The 20,221-nt window shown below is 40.2% G+C and overlaps 2 protein-coding genes across 2 annotated transcripts in view; both read left to right on the top strand.

Moving 5' to 3' along the window:
• LOC145434831 (lutropin-choriogonadotropic hormone receptor-like) overlaps positions 1–20,221 on the top strand; it is a 509,016-nt gene that overhangs the window by 174,218 nt on the left and 314,577 nt on the right. The gene's annotated exons all lie outside the window — the stretch shown is intronic.
• Positions 4,163–20,221, top strand: part of LOC145435384 (CD320 antigen-like) — a 95,381-nt gene continuing 79,322 nt past the window's right edge. The window contains exon 1 of the mRNA XM_080312657.1: positions 4,163–4,485. Within this exon, the coding sequence (XP_080168783.1) occupies positions 4,428–4,485 (58 nt within the window). The 5' untranslated portion in view covers positions 4,163–4,427. The remainder of the gene's footprint in view (positions 4,486–20,221) is intronic.

Genomic DNA, 20,221 nt, shown 5'->3' on the forward strand with positions numbered 1-20,221 from the left:
CATCTTCACGTAGCGCGACCAAAAACTCTGGGGTTTGACATGTTTAGTGGAATGTTAATTTGTTCGGAATACTCATTAAGATTATGTCCTACTCCCACATCATGCACGTCATTTTTCTTCAGCACCCCCTTATCGCCCCCTTGAGGCCAGCGCCCCCCCATATCGCCCCCTGAGCGTTTCCGCCCCCTTCAAAATCGCCAGTGCCCCCCAAGGGATTAAGAACCACTGCTTTAAATGGTCGCTATAAGTACTTGAGCATTTTCATGCGGCTCCATGCGCACTCTGAAGTTCGAAACGCGGCTCCGTCATCAGTAAAGGTTGCGAACTACTGGTTTACAGCACTGGATATTTTTATACTGGAGTCAGGAGTAAACCTGTCCTTTTAGTTTCTGCCGAGCAGGTCGCCGAGATTAAGGATTTAATTAAAGTTGGTATCATAACCAAAACACGAAGACATACACGCGGTCAAGGGAGGGCGAATTTCAGAAGCTGCCTACTGCTCCAAAGACCATAGACTAAGCTTTGTACCATCCCACTACATTTTAGTGCGATAGTCATCAAACTGCGGGGGGGGGGGTGAAAGCATCGGAACGGGCGCCAAGAAGCAATGAAATACGAAAAATTACGCCCTTCGCGTGCTTTACCCCCAGGTCGTGGTTATTGCTATGTGTATTGTCCGACTTCGATATTTGAGAATTCTCTCAGCAACAGCCATAAACATTCCATGATATCAAACTCTCTATTGAGATTGCTAGCAAGACCTAACTCAGAATCAGAGCGCGGGTATAACTCCTACGTGCGTATGACGTACATGCATAGTTATGATTAAAATGTAGTACTCGATTCATACCGCGGTATAATTATGAGGTATATTCGGGTTTCGTGTGCCAAGGGTATATATTCACAGTTGTATATAGGGCTGGGCACAATGATTCGAGTACTCGAATCTTAATCGAGTATTGATTTTAATGATTCGAGTGGTGTAGTAGTAGACGATTTTTTTTCAGTACTGAAATTATACGGTTCTCAACAGGGCTGCGTAGTCGGAATCGCAGTCGTGAAAACTATGATAGCTGGAATCGGAGTCGGTGTCGGAGTCGTGGCGAAAATACTGACTGGAGTCGGAGTTTGAGAGAATGACCCTGAGTTCGACTCCGACTCCGACTCCAACTTCTCTATCATGAAAAGAAAACATTTGCTTTCAAAGAATTTTCAATATAATTTTTATGTACCACCAATCACTGTTATTAATAACCATACAGATCAGGTGCGGCCAGCCCGTGACACGCAGGCCAAATTTGGCACACGAGAAGGTTAGATGTGGCCTTCGAGGTAATTCTCGAAATTATTTATGAGATCTGGTACAAATACAAGGCCAACCAAAATTTGATTAGCATGACCGCGACATTTGATGATGACTAAAACAACAGTTCTGACGCATTGACGTATCCAGGAGCCAGCCACATTTTTCACAGATCTTCGTATATGACCATAAAGTAGAATATTTCATAGCAGATTTATTTGACTTGAAATTTTTCTCGGTACTTCGCATGATTCATTGTCACTAGATTTCTTGCATTCAGTATTTGAGCCCCCTTCTGAAAATTATAAATACATATTATTCACAGAATTGAGTCTAACTATATTCGCAATTAGGAAATAACGTGTCGCCGACATGAGGCTTCGCTTGTGCACTCGCAGTGAGATAGTCGACAAAACATGTGCACAGAATGATAGAGGCATATTCGCTGATACCGTCGGCTTTGCTATGTATAAACGTCGAATAATCCTGTCCTTGCCAAATGAGCCCAGTGGTATACAGATACGACCCCCAATGTATGTTAGCAACTTATTTATTGATACAATTCAGTCATTATCTTGCAAAAAGATTTCGCGATTAGCGCGACCAGGGCCTGATTGCGTACTGCACAGTTGCATGACATATTGTTATCAATTTTAGAGCGTATTAATCTAAGTCTTTTTTGCAATGTTACCTAATTCGGTTCGCTCTTATAGGACGACTAAAAAAAAGTTTATCATTATTCCAGTTGCCCGCGCAATGGTTCGTAAATCTCATGTGTCCCTTTGGCCGAAAAAGTTGCCCACCCCTGATATAGATAAAATTAGACATTACTTGCAAATTACAACTCAGTTGGACAGGGGAAGAAAATCGCAATATGCGTTTTCGCGATGCTGTCAAAATTGATGGAATTTTTGGAATTATACCATGATACTGTGACAGAGCAAATGCATCGGCTGGTTTTGTGAATCTAAATATGACCAAACGATGCTTCCCACTTGACAAAATTAAAAATATTTGTAGTGTAGCTTAGCTGTTTGGGTCGAACAAATGATTAAAAAAGACTGCAAGTCCCAATCCTTGAATACTTGATTAAGTACATCTAGACTAGATATAGGCTATGGTCTTTGACTACTTAACTAAATTACATTTATGACCAATATCTATTAGTAGTGAAAGTGTGTGCTTGTATAATCAGGAGAGTGTGCAATGACAAAATTAGTAAGTTCAATCTCTTTATTAGTTGCTGACTCATATACAACAGCTCCACTTGGATTTTTTTATCTACATTTTTATTATACAGGATTGGATATCTTCCATATATGAATGATTCATACATTTCAGGATATTAGAGAGTCCATGTTATAAAAACCTGAAAAAGAAGGATATTTAGAAAATCTTTTTTTCATGTTAATTGGATAGTGGATAATTCGAGCTGTGCCACAATGAAACAATTTAGCATGGCACCGTTAATCATAGGTTTGCATATGTTTAATGGTTGCATGATAGTCATTCAACCGACAATGTGGCATATAATTTTTGAAGTAAATTGGTAATAATGCTGGGGTCGGAGTTGGGAGTCGGAGTCGGTACGTTTAAAAACCCGGGAGTCGGAGTCGGTACGTTTGAAGAGTCGGGAGTTGGAGTCGAAGTCGGTATATTGAAAATGTGTGGAGTCGGAGTCGGAGCCAGAGTCTGTGGTTTTACCGACTCAACGGCCCTGGTTCTCACCACTGAAAGTTAATTTATCGGCGAGAACTATCGTTTCCATACTAATCATCACTGTTGAAGAGTTGAAACCTTGATTGGCGTCATCGTATCATAAGAAACATAGTATAAAGGTACGAACGTTCTGGACCTAGCGCATTTCCGAAGTCATGATTACCGAGAAAATGGTGGAATGGTGAAGCGTCCGGTTCCTTAATCGGTAGGTCGTGGGTTCGATCCCCGGCCGGGCCATGGTGTAAATGCCGCAAAAACATCAAGGACAAAAATATATTAGCCTACGTCCTTTCCTTCGTCCTTATCCCGCAACATTGTCACCAAATGGAATGAAATCGGTATGGTCGAAAAAATACCAAAGTATAATTTTCAATGCTTCAACCTTTTACAGTTTTACAGACCCATTTTCCATCCAATTTTCATTACGCGACCCACCAGACGCCCTTTCGCGACTAACGTTTAAGCCACTGCTCGGGAGAGTTAGTTTTTATGTTGTCGGTGCGTTACAGTTATCTGGTCGCGCTCAGAGTGAATATTTTCTCGAATTTATGTTGGAATTCGATCAATGATATTGGCAATGTTGTGCTTTGCAATATGTAAGGAATAGGGGACGGTCATAATGTAGCCTACGTGATAAATGTACGAGCAAATTGCATTTACGAGAAAATCGCGATTGAATATTATTGGCACTCACGGGAATTCTATTCCAGCACGATTCGTACGTTTTCTTGCCATAATATAAACAATGAATTGGCATTGATATACTCCATGTTCGCTCGAGGTGGGCCAAGGAACATTTTCAAATCGAAAAAAAGGCTTAAAAGATTATTCTCGGACATTTAGAATTCTCTATGCTCAAAACCTTGACAGGTATTCAACTCGGTCAAATGAAGGTTGCAGGTTTCAATCAAACGATTTCATCTCAATATCCACTGGTGAAATCAAGTTTCTCCTCCAAATGATGAAATTTCATATTTGATAAACAAAGCAATCATGATATGTATGTAGATTGTGTGTATACGTGGTAGTAGTCAAATATACAATAGCAAGCATTACACATGACAATTATAACTCGTTACGGAATGAAGCAGGTAGTTTTGGCCATTTTTTCAGTTAAATTTGTGTTAGGTTTTATTCAAATTTGAACGCTTCGAACATCATGACGATATTGCACAATATCATGAATAGACAGAATATGATAATGGCGATTCATTAAGTATGGAGGAAGTACAGAACTAATACATATTATGATAAGGTTGTATTTAATGAGTATCGGTATATGTTATCTTTTTGTGTGTAATTCGTCGATTTTCTGGGCATCGCATCAACATCCATATCTCAACAGGTGTTTCTGTACGACAAAATTGATAAGTGACATCATTTTACCCCCCTGTTTGAGTCGACGATGTGTCTGTTGTACTCGTTCGCTGTCGGTTTACTTGTAGCTGTTGCAAGCACACAATGTAAGTTATAGTTTTTCATCACTTTTATAAAAGCTTACAATGTGAAAATAGAAAACATGAAAGTGAGTTACTTCCAGCAAGTGTTATCCGTCATATATGATATTCGTATACATGTAATTAATCAGTCATCGAACATAAAATTTCGCCTTGTCGCAATTGTTAACTCAGCAGCATCAAAACGTGTTCAATATTTTATAGTTTATTTTAAATATACAATATCAGATCGACGAACACTGGTTACATCTATCATTGTTTATCATTGTATATCATTGTTTCGTAGAACATTTAATTTCTATCCATACCAATTTTTATCAGGCACCTGTCAAAAGGAAAACTTCGAATGTGGCAATGGGAGCGGATGCATTCCCATATCTTACTTCTGCGATGAATATGACGACTGCGGGTAATGTTCTTTGCGCAATTCATGAAATACTTAATCAATTTTGTTGGAGAATTTAATTGGTCAGGCCATAGGCGCCTACTTTTATTTTGGGATGGGGTGGCGGCAGGCGCGTAGCCAGTGGGGTGTTGAAACCCTCTCATTTTTAAATGACCATTCTGACGCTAATATTCAGTTGAAATTCAACAAGTCGTATTATCAGTGTTACGTGGGGCCGCGTCCAATTAGCGAGATTCGTCTGTGCACGCATATCGCATCACACAATATATAGCCACGCGATCTCCCGCTGAGATGATTGCGAAATTACGTCATTGATTGCCGCGCAATCGGCATTCGTCGCTGTACTGAGCAGTAACACGGCGCGACAATCCTGGAACACGAAAGGCAGATAAGAAATATGATTACAAACGTGCGCGGCCAATTACTAATTATTAGGGCAAGTTTTTGTTGCAGTTAAATCCGCCGAAAGTTGCATTTATGTATTTATTTTTGACAAAAGTTGCAAAAGTTGCACTAAAAGACCACATTTTGCTCCGTTGACTAGAATAAAAGGTCAATTTACCGGCTCAGCTCCCGAAATACCTATACTTCGGTGCTGATTTACGGTGTTTCAGTCGAATTTGGCCGTGTATTTCACCAAAACCGAAAATACTTTCATGAAAAATCGAAAAAGTTGCAAAATGTTGCATGAAAAAAATGGACAAAAGTAGCAAAAAGTTGCACGATAAGATTCCTTCAAACAGCTTAAAACAGCATTCTACATATCTTACGAGTATTTAGGAAGCGGCCGTAAGCTGTAAAAAAAGTTGCAAAAGTTGCAAAAACTTGCCCTAGTAATTATCCCTTACCGCCAACACAACGGGTTTTACTTAGTATTGAGTAGCTCGCATTGAGACGATTGGTTGCTGATTAAAACATCGATTTTGACTGCATCGCTGCATTTCTCGATTTACGTCCGCAAAGCATAATTGGATTTATACTATGGGCACTGGAATAATTTCCAACTCGCAGGCACACACAATAAAACACGGTTCAACTTTGCGCTCCGAGAATATTTATCACAAAAATGGTTCACAAAATTTTTGCGGCCATCATCGATGCAAATAATGCACTTTCATTTGTAGAAGGTGAACGTATATTTGTACGTCAAATCGCGATAGGAGACGGTGTTTCTCAGAGCGCGCGATGCAATCTTCGTTTCTAACGATGAGGTCGAATTTGTACATCTAATAAGGATCGTTAGTTTGCTGAAATAAGCATCAGTACGCTGTGCGAAATACATAGTAGTGATCAATTTTATAGGACTGTACAATCGACCGGCAAGGTTGCGCTGATAACGAAATTGCAGACATGCCGCAAACCAGCAATAATTACAATTGCAGGGTGCGCAAGTCATCCCTAAATACCCAGATTCGGTGATGGCAACGAGCACAATTTGTTTAGACGGGCATAAGTTTTCATCAAAAGATACATAAACACAAACAATATTACACTCAGAGATTGTTAATGTTTGATGAAAGTGTTTCTGCGGAGGGAAGCAGGCCTGCATGCGGACGCGCTAAATCAGGGGTGGGCAAACTACGGCCCGCGAGTGTCTAAAGATACTTTTTAAAACTATTGATCGAATTAATGCAGGGACTTGATTAAGCTTTTTCTTAATATATTTTACGATAATAATTCCAAGACAGTAGTTCTCAAACTTGGGGGCGTGAAAGCATCTTAAGGGGACGCGAAGCTGAGCTTAACTGGTATTTTTTTTCGCGCTCCGCGCGATTGTCATCCACTTCATAGTTGTTGCTCTGACCGTCAGGCGTTGGACAACGATAATAATAATTGTTTTATGCAAACTACTGGATTTTCAAAATGCGCAACTAGATCTAGAACTACTCAATTCTTATAACTCGCAACTGTAAATATAACATCTAGAACTAGAACTAAAACTAAAGACCTTTAAAAATTCGCAACTAACTAAATCACCACTTTTAACTAGATCAGTGTGTTTTTGTGACTCACTGAAAATAAGGGGTCCCCGAAAGGTTTAGATTAGCGTAGGACATGCCTAAGTATTTTACGGCCTGCGGGTAAAATACGGATCGCGAAAAGTTGCTTGGAATTTTTCAATAATAATATATATGTGTATTGAAAGCATGGATTGTATATACATTGAAACGGAATTGCGTTTACTTTGAAGACGGTAGTGCAGTGGTTGGAACCATTTTCGTCTTAAGAGCCATGTTAGCCCTTTATTTCCATTTTAACTCCCAAAGAGCCATACATGTCAACCAATTGTTACGTCATGATTGAAAATCCGTGATGTCATGGTAGTACAAATTCGAACGGACTACATGGGATTCGTCGTGGGCGCCATATTTTTTATGTAAAAACTCGTAGGCTAAGAATCATCCTGCAATAGCGCAATTCATCGTGAATAGCTCAGAACTGATATAAATCTAATATAACTATAGCACTGATTCCGAAAATAAATATTGATCCACTTCTCAATTCGGTGGTAAAGTAAACGTTGCACTAGACGCCTACATTTCAAAAGAAGTACTAGAAAGCAACTCAGGAATTTGGACGTGGGTAGCGAAGCGTTGTTTGTAATTTGGATTTGTAATTGGAAAGTTACTTCCAAGCAGCTCATTTCTCGGCATAGACTAGGAAAACATTATGTATTTGGAAACTAGATTGTCGTATAGGCGTACCCATGTCTGCTATTCTCTTGCTCAACCAACGTATGGTGCAATCCAAGATTACGCAGCGCGCGATGCCGGGTACATTGAATTCGCGACGGATATTGGTCGCTGGCGTTACAGCAAATTAAATTTTAGGATTTTGTAAAGGGGTTCGAGCCCTTAATCCAGGATACGCCACTGCCCTGACCTTTAAAATACCTTTTATTATGCTGCCACGAGAATAATTATTCCGACCGTTAAGAAAATTAACTGACATCTGGCTGCAATATCTATAAAATTAAGTTGGAAATTAAAAATATGTGAAAGAGCCATATATGGCTCGCGATCAGAGTTGGTCAAAGTAGTCGAGAAAGCTACTCAAGTTGAAGTAGAAGTAGTGGGGAACAAATCTACTCAAGAACGAGTAGAAGTTCTTCTTCCATAAGCTACCTAAAACTACTTGAAGTAGAAGTAGAATTCTCTGACTTCAAATCTACTCAAGTAAGTATATAAGTAGTTTTGAAAACAGTCTTAATTCGTTCACATGGACTGTCAAAACGCTTCCAATTGAGCTATGCGAAATTCGTATTGATGCATCCGAGGAGGTTTAAATTTTCGACAGAATAAACATTTTTTCGGATCATGGGATGCAAATTATAGTATTGATATGAAAATGCGATACTAACTCTTTGTATACTAGAAGACCCCGTTTTAGAGAATAGCATGGCATGGCGCCCTACCCCATATTATAAGGCCCCAAGTTTAGGCGAAGAGCAATACGGAGAAGCTGTATCGGATACGGTTTCAACACTTTGCGCGATTAGTAAACGTTAAGAACAAATATTGTGGATCGTAAAATTTATATTTAGTGTAGCTTTATTTTCGGAAAAATAGAGGCATTTACTACACTTGTTTTTATGCTTCAAGATGTATGTTCCGCAGACAAAAGAACTGAAAGTAATTAGAACTTAAACTACGATACTCGTAATTGAAAGTGAAATACAAATACCACTTCCAAAAAATGGGAAATATATTTCATGTCTTTTATCCATAAAGCTCCACAGGTGATCTGCTAAAACAGGTGTAACGTTCAAAAATGCCGGAATTTCCAGATTAGCAGGACACGTCATGGGCCGCTAGATTACGATATGATAGGCAATTGCTAGATTGCGAAAAGGTATTTTCAAACGTTGTGATGGGCCATATTTTTTGTAATGAAATATTTGATATGTGTGACAATGCGATGTGAGCGGAACCAAGCAATCCGGTACCTAAATTATATTCACTGATACTTTCGTGAAAAGATAAATGTCACTCAACAACTACTGTGCGCGAAGCGCAAGAAAATTTCTTGGCTTTACTTGATTTTTATGAATATTGGTACTCCCTCAAAACATCTCCGAAATTCCTCAGGCTATCTTTCGTATTTGCGGTTCAAATTACTTCTACCCAAACTCCCTAAGCGCGAATTAGAGATCGATAGTTTATAAAATTGTCCCTTTCGGCGTCAGCCATTACTGCGCCACGGAGCACCAAGACGTATGAATTCCGAGTAGGCACTGCAATGGCAACTGCCGACCCAATTAACTAAGTAAAGGGGAAAAAGTTCGACAGCGAGAAAACCTTGGCCGAAAAGCACCGACCTTGAGTTTATCGAAAACCACCACGTCCAATTGTCCAATGGAAATATTTGGCAGTGAAGAAATACCAAGTTGGAGTCGTGTGCATCTTAGTACGCTTTAGCAATTTCAATATTTTTACGCATAGCATACGGGTCACGAAAAAAACAACATGTAACGAAATAATTATACCAGCGATCCCTCCCGAATATTTCCTAGACAACACCTCACTCATTTCTAGCGGTAAAACTGAGTACGTGATTTGAGAGAGGTTAAAAAATATAGCAATATCTATGTAATTATCAATATTATTAACCGAATGAAACATTCCGCGCTCAGTGCGATTAGGGCATAAGACGTTATACCAATTTGTGTATACAGTAAATCTCGCTTGGAAGTAGTAGTAAAAACGTGCCTCCCGATGGAGGTCTGTTCTGGGGGGCAGCGCCCCCCAAGAGTTCGGATACTAACTCTATGGAAAGCCCAAGACCAACGTTTTCTAGGGGGCAGGGCTGACGAAGAGCTGTTTCGGCAATCCCAAATAATATAGGGATAGAAAAAAGCCGCTAGGGGTTTATAGAGAGTTCAAAATGTATCATTTTTAGCGTGTGGTTTTGTGTTTTAACCAGGTCCGAAACAACATTTTTTCAGTACCCGTCCGTCCAAATAAAAGCCGGTCCTAAGCCCACCATAAGGTAATCGATGCCACTTCTGGAAGGATTACTATATATTCTTCTGGTTTCTAAATGTATCTGATCGTTAAATTTTGTGCCTCAAGTCTGTCTATAATATTTGCTCTTCCACGTATCACTATAAAATTTTGATCCTCTCTCTGCCCACATGATCATAGTTATCATAGATGGTGGAGGATGATGACTTTGAAAAAGCAGAGAACAAAATTATACGTCGTAAATTCATGTCATATCACACGGATGAAACTGTTCATAAGCCGGTCCGCACTATCAGGTAGTACATCCGATATGGTTTTCAGCCTTTTATGGTCGCGACTCCATTTCTAATTTGAAAATGTTCCCTGGCCCAGATCAAAATTTAAATCGAATCAGAAAAAGTAATCACCGCGGGATCAGTGCCAAACCTGCATATCCAAAAAATGCGAATGTGATAAACCAGCATAGCAAGAAAGCATTCCTGCTTCATATGTGGCGAAACAGGCCATTTCAATGAATCTCGCGCCTGTCGGAATATACCACAGGCAATGATGAATCATATTTGAATCAGATTCGGAGTCAACACATTCTGAACAGTCTACGGCGAGCAGTGATAATGGCAAATCACGAAAATCAAAGACTGTTGACGGATGGAAAAGAGTGAGAAAAATCAATCGACCAGAAGGCCTGAAGCATCGGAATGTCCGTAAAATATCCACACCCAGGTACTGAGTGAAAATCACGATAGCTGGAAGGAGAATCGAAGATTTCGCGGATATCGGAGCAGAAATGAATGTTATATCGACGAAAAAGGACAAGAAGCTAAAAGTCCGCTGTCGCCCCACCAACACTCACTCACCCACCCACCCCACCCACCAACACTCACTCGCTCATGCCATATGGCTCGGAAATCATCAAGTGCGTCGGTTGTTACGAGGGATTCGCGGCTTTCAACAATGTATCTCAGTTTACATGATTCTACATTGTGCGCGGTATAGTAGAAACGCTGCTCAGTGGGAAGCTGAGTGAGAAACTGGGAACACTCGAAAAATCAATATCGAGTTAAATGCGACGGGTTGCTGCTGTTGATAAATACAGGGCTGAGGTCATGACAAAGTATCCGGCCATATTCCAGGGAGTGGGTACTATAAAAAATTACCTGTTCAAATTCTACGTTGATGAAGAGGTGCCACCGGTAGCCGAAAAATCGCGGCCAATCCCTTTCTATCTCCAGCATCATTTCCAAGAGCTGATATACGAGTTGGAGAACGAAGGAATCTTCGAAGACCATGATTAGCCCGCGCCATGGGTGTCAAATCCAGTATTCAACCCGAAAGATGATGGGGGTCGTCGTAAGACAATTGACCTGAGAGAACTCAATCGAACCATAAAGGCTACCGAATCCCGATTTCAAGGGTGGAAGAAATTAAAGCTAAGTTATGGGGAAATTCAGGATTCACCATGTTATATTTTAAATCTGCATTTCGTTAGCTATTGCTGGACGAAGAATAAAGGGTGCTCGCCGTGTCTCCAATGCAGGCCACAGGCTTATGCGATACAGAAAGCTGAAAATGGGAGCCAAGCCCGCGTCCGGCGAATTAACCATAGCATTGATGCCGCTATTCTCAAATGGGAATGGAGCCTACGTGATACACGACGATGTTATTATTACTACAGTCAAATTCAGCGAAGAGCACGGCAAAGCATTAGGCATGGCACTAAAGCGCATTGCAGAAGCAGAGATGACTTCGAAAATATATGAATCTTCAAGAAATATGAAATACCTTTTTGGGGTATGGAGGTTTCACGTCACGGAGTCAAACCAGACCCGGGCAAAATTTCTGCGCTAGACATCGCTTCACGCCCTCGATCCGAGGATGAAGTTATGCCTTTCCTCTGTTTCATCCGCAGTCATTCGGGGTCTTCATGTCCATACCCCATCTATCGCAAAGATGAGCGAGATGAAAAGGAAAAATCAGCGATTCCGATGGTCGGAAGCTTGTTGGGAGAAAATCAATTCCCTCATGAAGGCTTCAAGTGTCGATACTTCACTGCGTTTTTTTCAACATTGAAGCCAAAACCATCATATTCGTAGATGCCCACGTCTCGGGGATATGTGCAATGTGCAATCCTGGCTCAAGGTGATAATCCTGAAAATGCTCAAGTGGTCGCATTCGCGAGTCGTTCAACGAGGCCAGAAGAGACACGCTACCCTCAACTGGACCTAGAAGCAATGACAATCGACTGCAACGTTTTCGCAACGTCATTGAAAAGGGGTCTGAGGTCAAAATCCTCACCGACCATAAACCCCTCGTGGGTATATTCGGAAGCTCAAGGAAATGCTGAGAAAAGACAGGATCAAGATGCGACACCAAGACACATCGTTCAAAGTTGTGTTGGTTCCGTGAATCCAGCGGGCTACCTGTCTAGACACGGTGGATCTATATATCTATAGAATTCGCTCTAAGGTTGTGGCTAATAGAAGCCAACGAACTATACAGAACAGTGTATCTCTTACAGCATGATCCTCTCTACTTGAGTAAACCAGAAGTAGAGGAAGACTACTTGAGTACTTCGAAAAAGTAGAAGTACTTCGTTACTGACCACCTCTGATGGTTGCATCACAATGCCAAACTCCGTCACAATGCTAAATTGTAATTACCATGAGGTCAAGAACTACTGAATGATAATAACTGCACGTTAGGCTTATGTGCTCTTTACGCACGTCAAAGAGCAAGTACGATTGTAACGAAATGCAGCAGGGCAGAAATATAATCCAACATTTTATGATGATATTGATGTCCAGTGTGCGATGTGCTGTTCAAGGATAAGCGGATTATCATATTTACTAGGATATCGTAGCATTCAGTCATTTACTCGGGTCCTGAGGCCTGGTGAAATCATGATTATTATCATAGTATTATGTTTCTGCATATATATTTATTATTGCTATTTTGCTATTTTGCTGTGTTCTGCACCTCGTATTTGAACAATTTTATTTTGCCCGGATAGCGTGTACTAGCAAACCGTAAGCAGCAGTTACAATCTCAATGAAATAGAATTTCGATTGCGCATGTGGGTAAATAATTTACCAATTATTCGCGGTCCGTGTATTTGTTGTGAGCACAGAACGCCTGGGAAGATAGTATTTATCTCTCCTAAAGTCAATGATTTTGAAAATATGTTCACGTAGTTCACGAATGTCAAAGAACACGTGAAATAGCCGTAAATGTTAACGGTAATTTCCAATCATACAAAGAGGATGACGTTGTTATCCACTTAATTCGTCTAATGCAGTGATTCCTAAAATGAGGGGCGCGCCCGTCTTGGGGCGCGTGACATCATCTTAAGGGAGGTGCGAAGCCGCTCGGTAGAAATGATCCTTCTACAACTCGGAATGAGTTTAATTTGAGCTGAAACTTGCAAGTTTCAACAATCGCAATAATCCTAATTACGACATAACTGCGTCGTACCATTCACACACTGATGCTACATTGTGACTTATACCTAACCTTGCGCTAAACAGATTATGTCCCTGAATGAAGTGTAACTGGTGGTGGCCATTGACTGCAGCACATGCGCCATCGGTTTTTAAATCAGTTTATGGTCAGGTACGTTTGAGCTGAGCTCAAGTGGGAAAATAGTAGGATTTAGGGGCCAAGATCACTGAAATATCTATGTCCTACCTATATGCTACCATTGGACATGAATATGTTTAACAAAATATTCAACTGGGAACTTTTTCGCGCTTGGCAGGATTCACCTCTAGCTCATAATATTTGCCGTCTATAGTTCGAATTCAATATTTGAGAAGTGTCTCAGCAGCCAGAACACTTTCCATGCCACCGAAAATGCATTTGGATTGCAAACTTTCTGGTTGGTCTTTCTCCTATTTTTTGATATGACGATAACGGGGCACGAAATTTTCCACTATCATCAACGGGGGTGGGTCCAAAAAAGTTTTAGAATCACTGATCTAAACGGTGAGCAAAGATTTGAAGGAGAAGTTTCTTTGGATTATTTTTTCACTGACTGTAACGACGTGTGTCTGTCTAACCCGATATGTACGTTTCAATCAGCGACGGATCGGACGAGCCGTATGCTACATCGTATCAGGATAATGGGACGTTGTGTAGAAGAAGATCGACTCTATACAGTAGAGGCAACAGACTTTGTATCCTTCCTCGCCAACTCCAACAGCATAAACAGTCATTGTGCAGATATAGTAAGTATATGAACTGGAGATATATCACCGACCCGATTCGAATTCAATTCACGCTATCTATTTCACATCTTCCCACTTCACATACCGAGTATACCTATAATAATTTCTATTCTATATTTGAGACGGACGTCTTTTAGTTGCTTGACTTATCTACTATTAAACTATATCAAACCCCATTTGCGCCTATCTTCAATACAGAGTCATGCAGTGGCGGCTCATGGCAATATCGGGTGGCGGGTCAAGTGGTGCACGCAATTATTTCTTTGTCTAAATGACGTCACAATGGTGAATTCCGTCATGGAAATGTCACTTTGTGGTGGTCACACACAGTTTGTATGGGGTATATCAATTAGGCATGGGTAACCAAGCTTACGCATATCAAATTATTTGGAAGAAAATATGAAGTCCAGTTATTCGTACCTGCATATTGTAACGTTTGTATCAGTAGACCTATTTCCCGCGGCGTGATTTATTAGTTGCAAAATGTTCAAGAACGAGTTCATTGAAATCTGGAATACCCAGAATGACAACGTTGAGTGAGAATCGTGAGCACATCTTACACATCGAACCTATATATCTTTTCACATCCTGATTCTACGATATGTCTCGATGCGTTACAATGTGCTGACACCACACTCGGATTCTGCGGATGAAATCGGGGTGGTCGCTATGATAAGTGAAAGCTAGCTACTGCAGCAAAGTTGATAGAAAAAGATTTTTCAACTATAGGAATTTCTAGATAATAGGCTACTTCGAAAAAACTGTATTGGAAATTTGTAATATAAAGAAGTCAACTCGAGCAGAGCAACGTCTACCATCGTGTAATATCAAGACACCGTTGACCGTTTGCAGTAGACCACATGCTTCAGATCACGATACCCAATTTCGTTCCCACTAGAGACAATGCCTCTAGCACCAGCAGTGTAAAAGTGCATAACAAGGCTTCGTTATCCTCATTGATACGTCAGCCATTCATTTTTATCGAAATACGTTGGGGGAAAAGATAAGTGTGCGCTTTCCTCCCGGATACGATTAGATAAATGGACGATTTCTAGGCCGATGAAGACCGTGTATCTTTACATTTAATTGATTGCTCCAAGTCTAAATGAACCTGTATCAACGGCGTACGGCGCAAAAATTCAATACAATTCATGTTCGCACTTGACCTGACAAACAATCTGCAGACATGACTATAACTCGAGCTATTGTGTATGACAGGAATCACCAACGTGGTGCTCACGGGCCCCAGGTACCCCGCGAGGACTAGATGAGTAACATGCGAGCCTGTTTTAAAATAGATCGAATAGCAGCACTTAACATTGAACAACTTACGTGTAACTTATAAATGACAATACATAAATATAAACACCCAAAATTATAATATCAAATATACTCAATTACAATAAGTCATGGTTCCTTGTTGACAAGGGAAAGTACCGTGGTGTATACGCAGTAGGGGTGTTCAAAAATAACTTTTTCCCTAGATTTTAGCCATTCACTGATTATATTCTCAGGTTACCCTGAAAAACGCTGCAAACCAAATTTGATCCGATTCTAACGACTCCGCAGATACAATTAAAAATTTTAATTTATCGAAAGCTATTTTTGCACTGATTCAAAAAATATGAATAAAATATGATCACGCTCCATACTTCGACGTAAAATCATCCTCAACATCTGAAATGTGCATTCTTCAGAACAATCGGATAACCGCGAAACAACGGCCATAACAATCACCCGTGGCGACTCTCCGATTGTTCGAACAATACCGATATTTCAGACTCGGAAGGCGAATTCTAGGTGGATCAGTGCCTGATGAAATTTTAATTTATATTTTCGAAATCAGTGCGACAGTACCTTTTGATCAAGACCAGATTCAGTAAATTCTGTGCTCCGGAAGATAAATTTTGAATTGCCAGAAATCCTACAGACGATTACGCAATACAATTCTCCACTCCAGCCTCAGTGAAGCGGAACGAAGCAGCGAAATTGGTCGTTGCCATTCCATATTAATATTCTATACTTTTATAAAAGCTTACAATATGAAAATAGAAAACATGAAAGTGAGTTACTTCCGAGAAGTGTTATCCGTCATATATGTTTATGAGTATATATGAAAATAATCAGCCATCAAATATAAAATTTCCCATTGTTGCAATTGATAACTCAGTGCATCAGACCAGGCTCAATAATATAAAGTTTATTTTAAATTTACAATAGCAGATCGACGAACACTAATTACAGCCATCATTGTTTATCATTGTTTATCATTGTTTTGTAGAACATTTAATTTCTATCCATACCAATTTTTATCAGGCCTCACCTGTCAAACGGAAGAGTTTGAATGTGACAATGGGACGATATGCCATCCCATATCTGAATTCTGCAATGGAGTGAAAGACTGCAGGTAATATTCTTTGCGCGATTTGTGAAGTACCTTATCGATTTTGTCAAACAAATTAATTGGTCAGGCGTTGGACAACGATACTAATGATCGTTTTAAGCGAGATAACCACTACTCGATTATTAAAAACCGCAACTAGATCTAGGACTACTTAATTCTCAAAACTCGCAACTATAAATATAACTACAACTAGTCATATTTCAAAATCTGTAACTACAACTAGAACTAGAACTACTCACTTTTCAAAACCGGCATCTAGAACTAGAATTAAACTAAAGACCTTTAAAGATTCGCAACTAACTAAATCACCACTTTTACCTAGATCAGTGTTCATTGGCCGGTGTTTTCGGGCGCACAATTAGGGTAATGTATTAAATAAGTACTTATTGTGTAATATGGAAGACTTTCGTTTTTGTGACTCACTGAAAATAAGGGGTCCCAAAAGGTTTAGATTAGAGTAGGACATGCGTATGTATTCTACGGACTGCGGTGAAATACAGACCGCGAAAAGTTGCTTGGAATTTTTCAATTATATTATATATGTGTATTAAAAGCATGGACTGTATATAGATTGAAACGGAATTGCAATTATTTTGAAGACTGTGTAATGCAGTGGTCGGAACCTTTTTCGTCTTAAGAGCCATGTTAGCACTATATTTTCCATTTAACTCCCAAAGAGCCATTCATGTCAACCAATTGTTACGTTACGATTGAAAATCCGTGACGTCATGGTAGTACTAATTCGAACGCACTACATTGGATTAGTCGTGGGCGCCATATTTTTTTATGTAAAAACTCGTAGGCTAATAATCATCCCGCGATATCGCAATTTATCGTGAATAGCTCAGAATTTTTGATATAAATCTAATATAACTATAGCATTGATTCCGAAAAATATTGATCCACTTCTCAATTAGGTGGTAACATAAACGTTGCACTACACGCCTACATTTCAACAGCAGTGCTAGAGAGAAACTAATGAATTTGGACGTGGATAGCGAAGCGTTGTTTGTAATTTGGATTTGTAATTGGCAAGTTACTTCCAAGCAGTTCATTACTCAGCGTAGACCAGGAAGACAATATGTATTTGAAAACTAGATTGTCGTATAGGCGTACCCATGTCTGCTATTCTCTTGCTCAACTAACGTATGGTGCAATTCAATATTATTCAATATTCAATGGGTACATCGAGTTCGCGACGGATATTATTCGCTGGCGTTACAGCAAATTTAATTTTAGGATTTTGTAAAAGGGTTCGAGCCCGTAATCATGAATACGCCACTGCCTTTACCTCTAAAATACATTTTTATGCTACCACGAGAATAATTATTCTGACCGTTAAGAAAACTAACTGACAACTGGCTGCAATATCGATAAAATTAAGTTGTAAATTAAAAATACGTGAAAGAGCCATATCTTATACCCAAAAGCGCCATATATGGATCGCGAGCCATAGGTTCCCGACCACTGGTCTAGTGGTTATTTGTTCACCGTGGTTACGTAGCCTACGTTTGTCGTGATATGACTCATTCCTTTCGTTTCATTTCGTTACCTGCAATCGTTGCTCCCGCGAGTTGCTCAACCACGACACAGTATGATTCCGAAGATCGACAAGCAGCACGCGCACGGTCGTCGGCTCGCGTTCACATGTATTTGTATTTCTTTTCATCGCAGTTGCCGTTGGGGTTATTATAGGGTTACCATAATTTTGTGAAGCAAAGTCTGGACACTCTTTAGCTCCCATTATCGGATGTTAAAGAAGGGCATAACATATTCCAGGCCTGGGCAAAGTGCGGCCCGCGGGCCAAATGCGGCCGCAGAGCTGTTCTGTGCGGCCGGCGGAAGGTTGCATGAAATTCGAAATATAAAACCTACTTTTTAATGTTGCTGCGTGGACTAAAGCCATACGGTGAATAAACTGACCTTAAATTGGTTTACTATCAAGCCTGTTCATGAATATACCGCGATTACGCAGACTATGCGTACTAGGGTGGAGTGAAAATGACTTATTTCTTTCAAAACGAAAAGGGGGGGTTCTTAAATCCCGATGAATGACTCAAAAATTCGCCATTTACCCGCTTCAAAATTTTAGCGTTTTTGGCTGTAACTCGTTTTCTGTTCACAATAGAGAAAACTTTCTTCTTAAGTGAGATAGAAACATGATGTTTTGGCAGCTTTTGAGCTATATCATGTCTCGACGACTAGTGGTTGTCGAGATGAGCAATTGTACTTCCTCGCACTCAGAAGTTAGGGAGTTGCCGGCTGGAAAATGGGGGAAATGAGTTATTTTCACTCCACCCTAATACGTACCTCACATGCGTAATTCAGATTCAAAATAAAGTCAAGGTAGCAAATTATGCCGTTACAATTAAAGTCACTACAAGTAATCAAACCTTCTTTATCACCATTGTCACATCACAAATTCCACAGTCTGTGTTTCAAATAGTTGCGGGTTGCGTTTCCAAATCCCTAATTCGTAAAACAAGTCAATCAGCAGCCGTGATTTCTATGAGTCATCAATACCCATAAAGGATTTCGAAAAAAAGAAAGCCGGAAGTTGGAATTCAAAGAAAGTTCGGAAGAATAAATATTATTTTACTGGAGTCAGGGTTAAACCGTTTTTTTAGTAGTTAGTGCCGAGCAGGCCGCCATGTTTAAGCAGTATAATTTAAGTCGGTTCTATGACAAAAACACGAAGACATATACTCGGTCAAGCGACGTCGAATTTCGGAAGAACTGTAAGCTTGGCTCCACAGCAAGGCCAGTTCACCAAGCTACACACTGCCCGGAAGCTAGCAACCAATAAAATAAGCTTCATTGTATCCCCCGCACCCCAAACTCCCTACGCGCGAGTTAGAGATCAATAGTTCATAGAATTGTGCCTTTCGGCGTCAGCCATTACTGCGCCACCGCCCACCAAGGTGTATGAAGTTTAGGCCAACACGGGATTCCGAGTGGGCACTGCAACTTAGTAAAGGGGAAAAAGTTGGACAGCGAGAAAACCTTGGCCGAAAAGCACTGACCTTGAGTTTATCGAAAACCACCATGTCCAATCGTCCAGTGGCAATATTTGGCAGTGAATAAATATTAGAGATGGTGTGAACCTCTGAAAGGTTCAGGTTCGTGTGAACGCGAACCTTTTTGAAAGGTTCTGTGTGAACGCGAACGTGAACCTCATGACGTCACGTGACGTCATATTGCTAATTCAAACCATACATTTCAGTGAAGTGATTGCCTATGTTAATGTATACCATATCAGGTTTGTAGTCGCGCCGGGAATGAAAATTTTATCCCTTGAATGAATCTCTTTCGATAATGTTAGTGGTATTTATTCTCAGCCCACGTGATTAGATTATTGGTAGTTCATACTTCGGCTTTTATTAATTAGCCTGATGCATGTTGTCTTTCTAATGCTTCCCGACTGGTCACGGATTCAGAATCAACGTTACCATCGCTACTGAATAAGGCGAATCTACACGCTAATGCATTTGCTTTGTCCTTATTGATTGTAAGCATGTGTTTTCCAAATGTAAGACTATTAACCATGTTCCATAATCTGGATCCGGACATCGATTGGACGACTCTGCAGACCTTGGATAAGATGGGCGTATTGTTCAGAGATGCGCGAAATGATTCGCAACAGGAATTTTTAACGTATTTTATCAGTCTGCTAGTTTCTGCTCTCTGCCTTTTGAACGCTATAACGAGGTCAATGTGAAACGAGGTCTTCGTTTTCAAATACGCA

The sequence above is a fragment of the Botryllus schlosseri genome, chromosome 3, assembly GCF_051294905.1.
Source record: "Botryllus schlosseri isolate E-star chromosome 3, Bs_hap1, whole genome shotgun sequence".
NCBI lineage: Eukaryota > Metazoa > Chordata > Ascidiacea > Stolidobranchia > Styelidae > Botryllus > Botryllus schlosseri.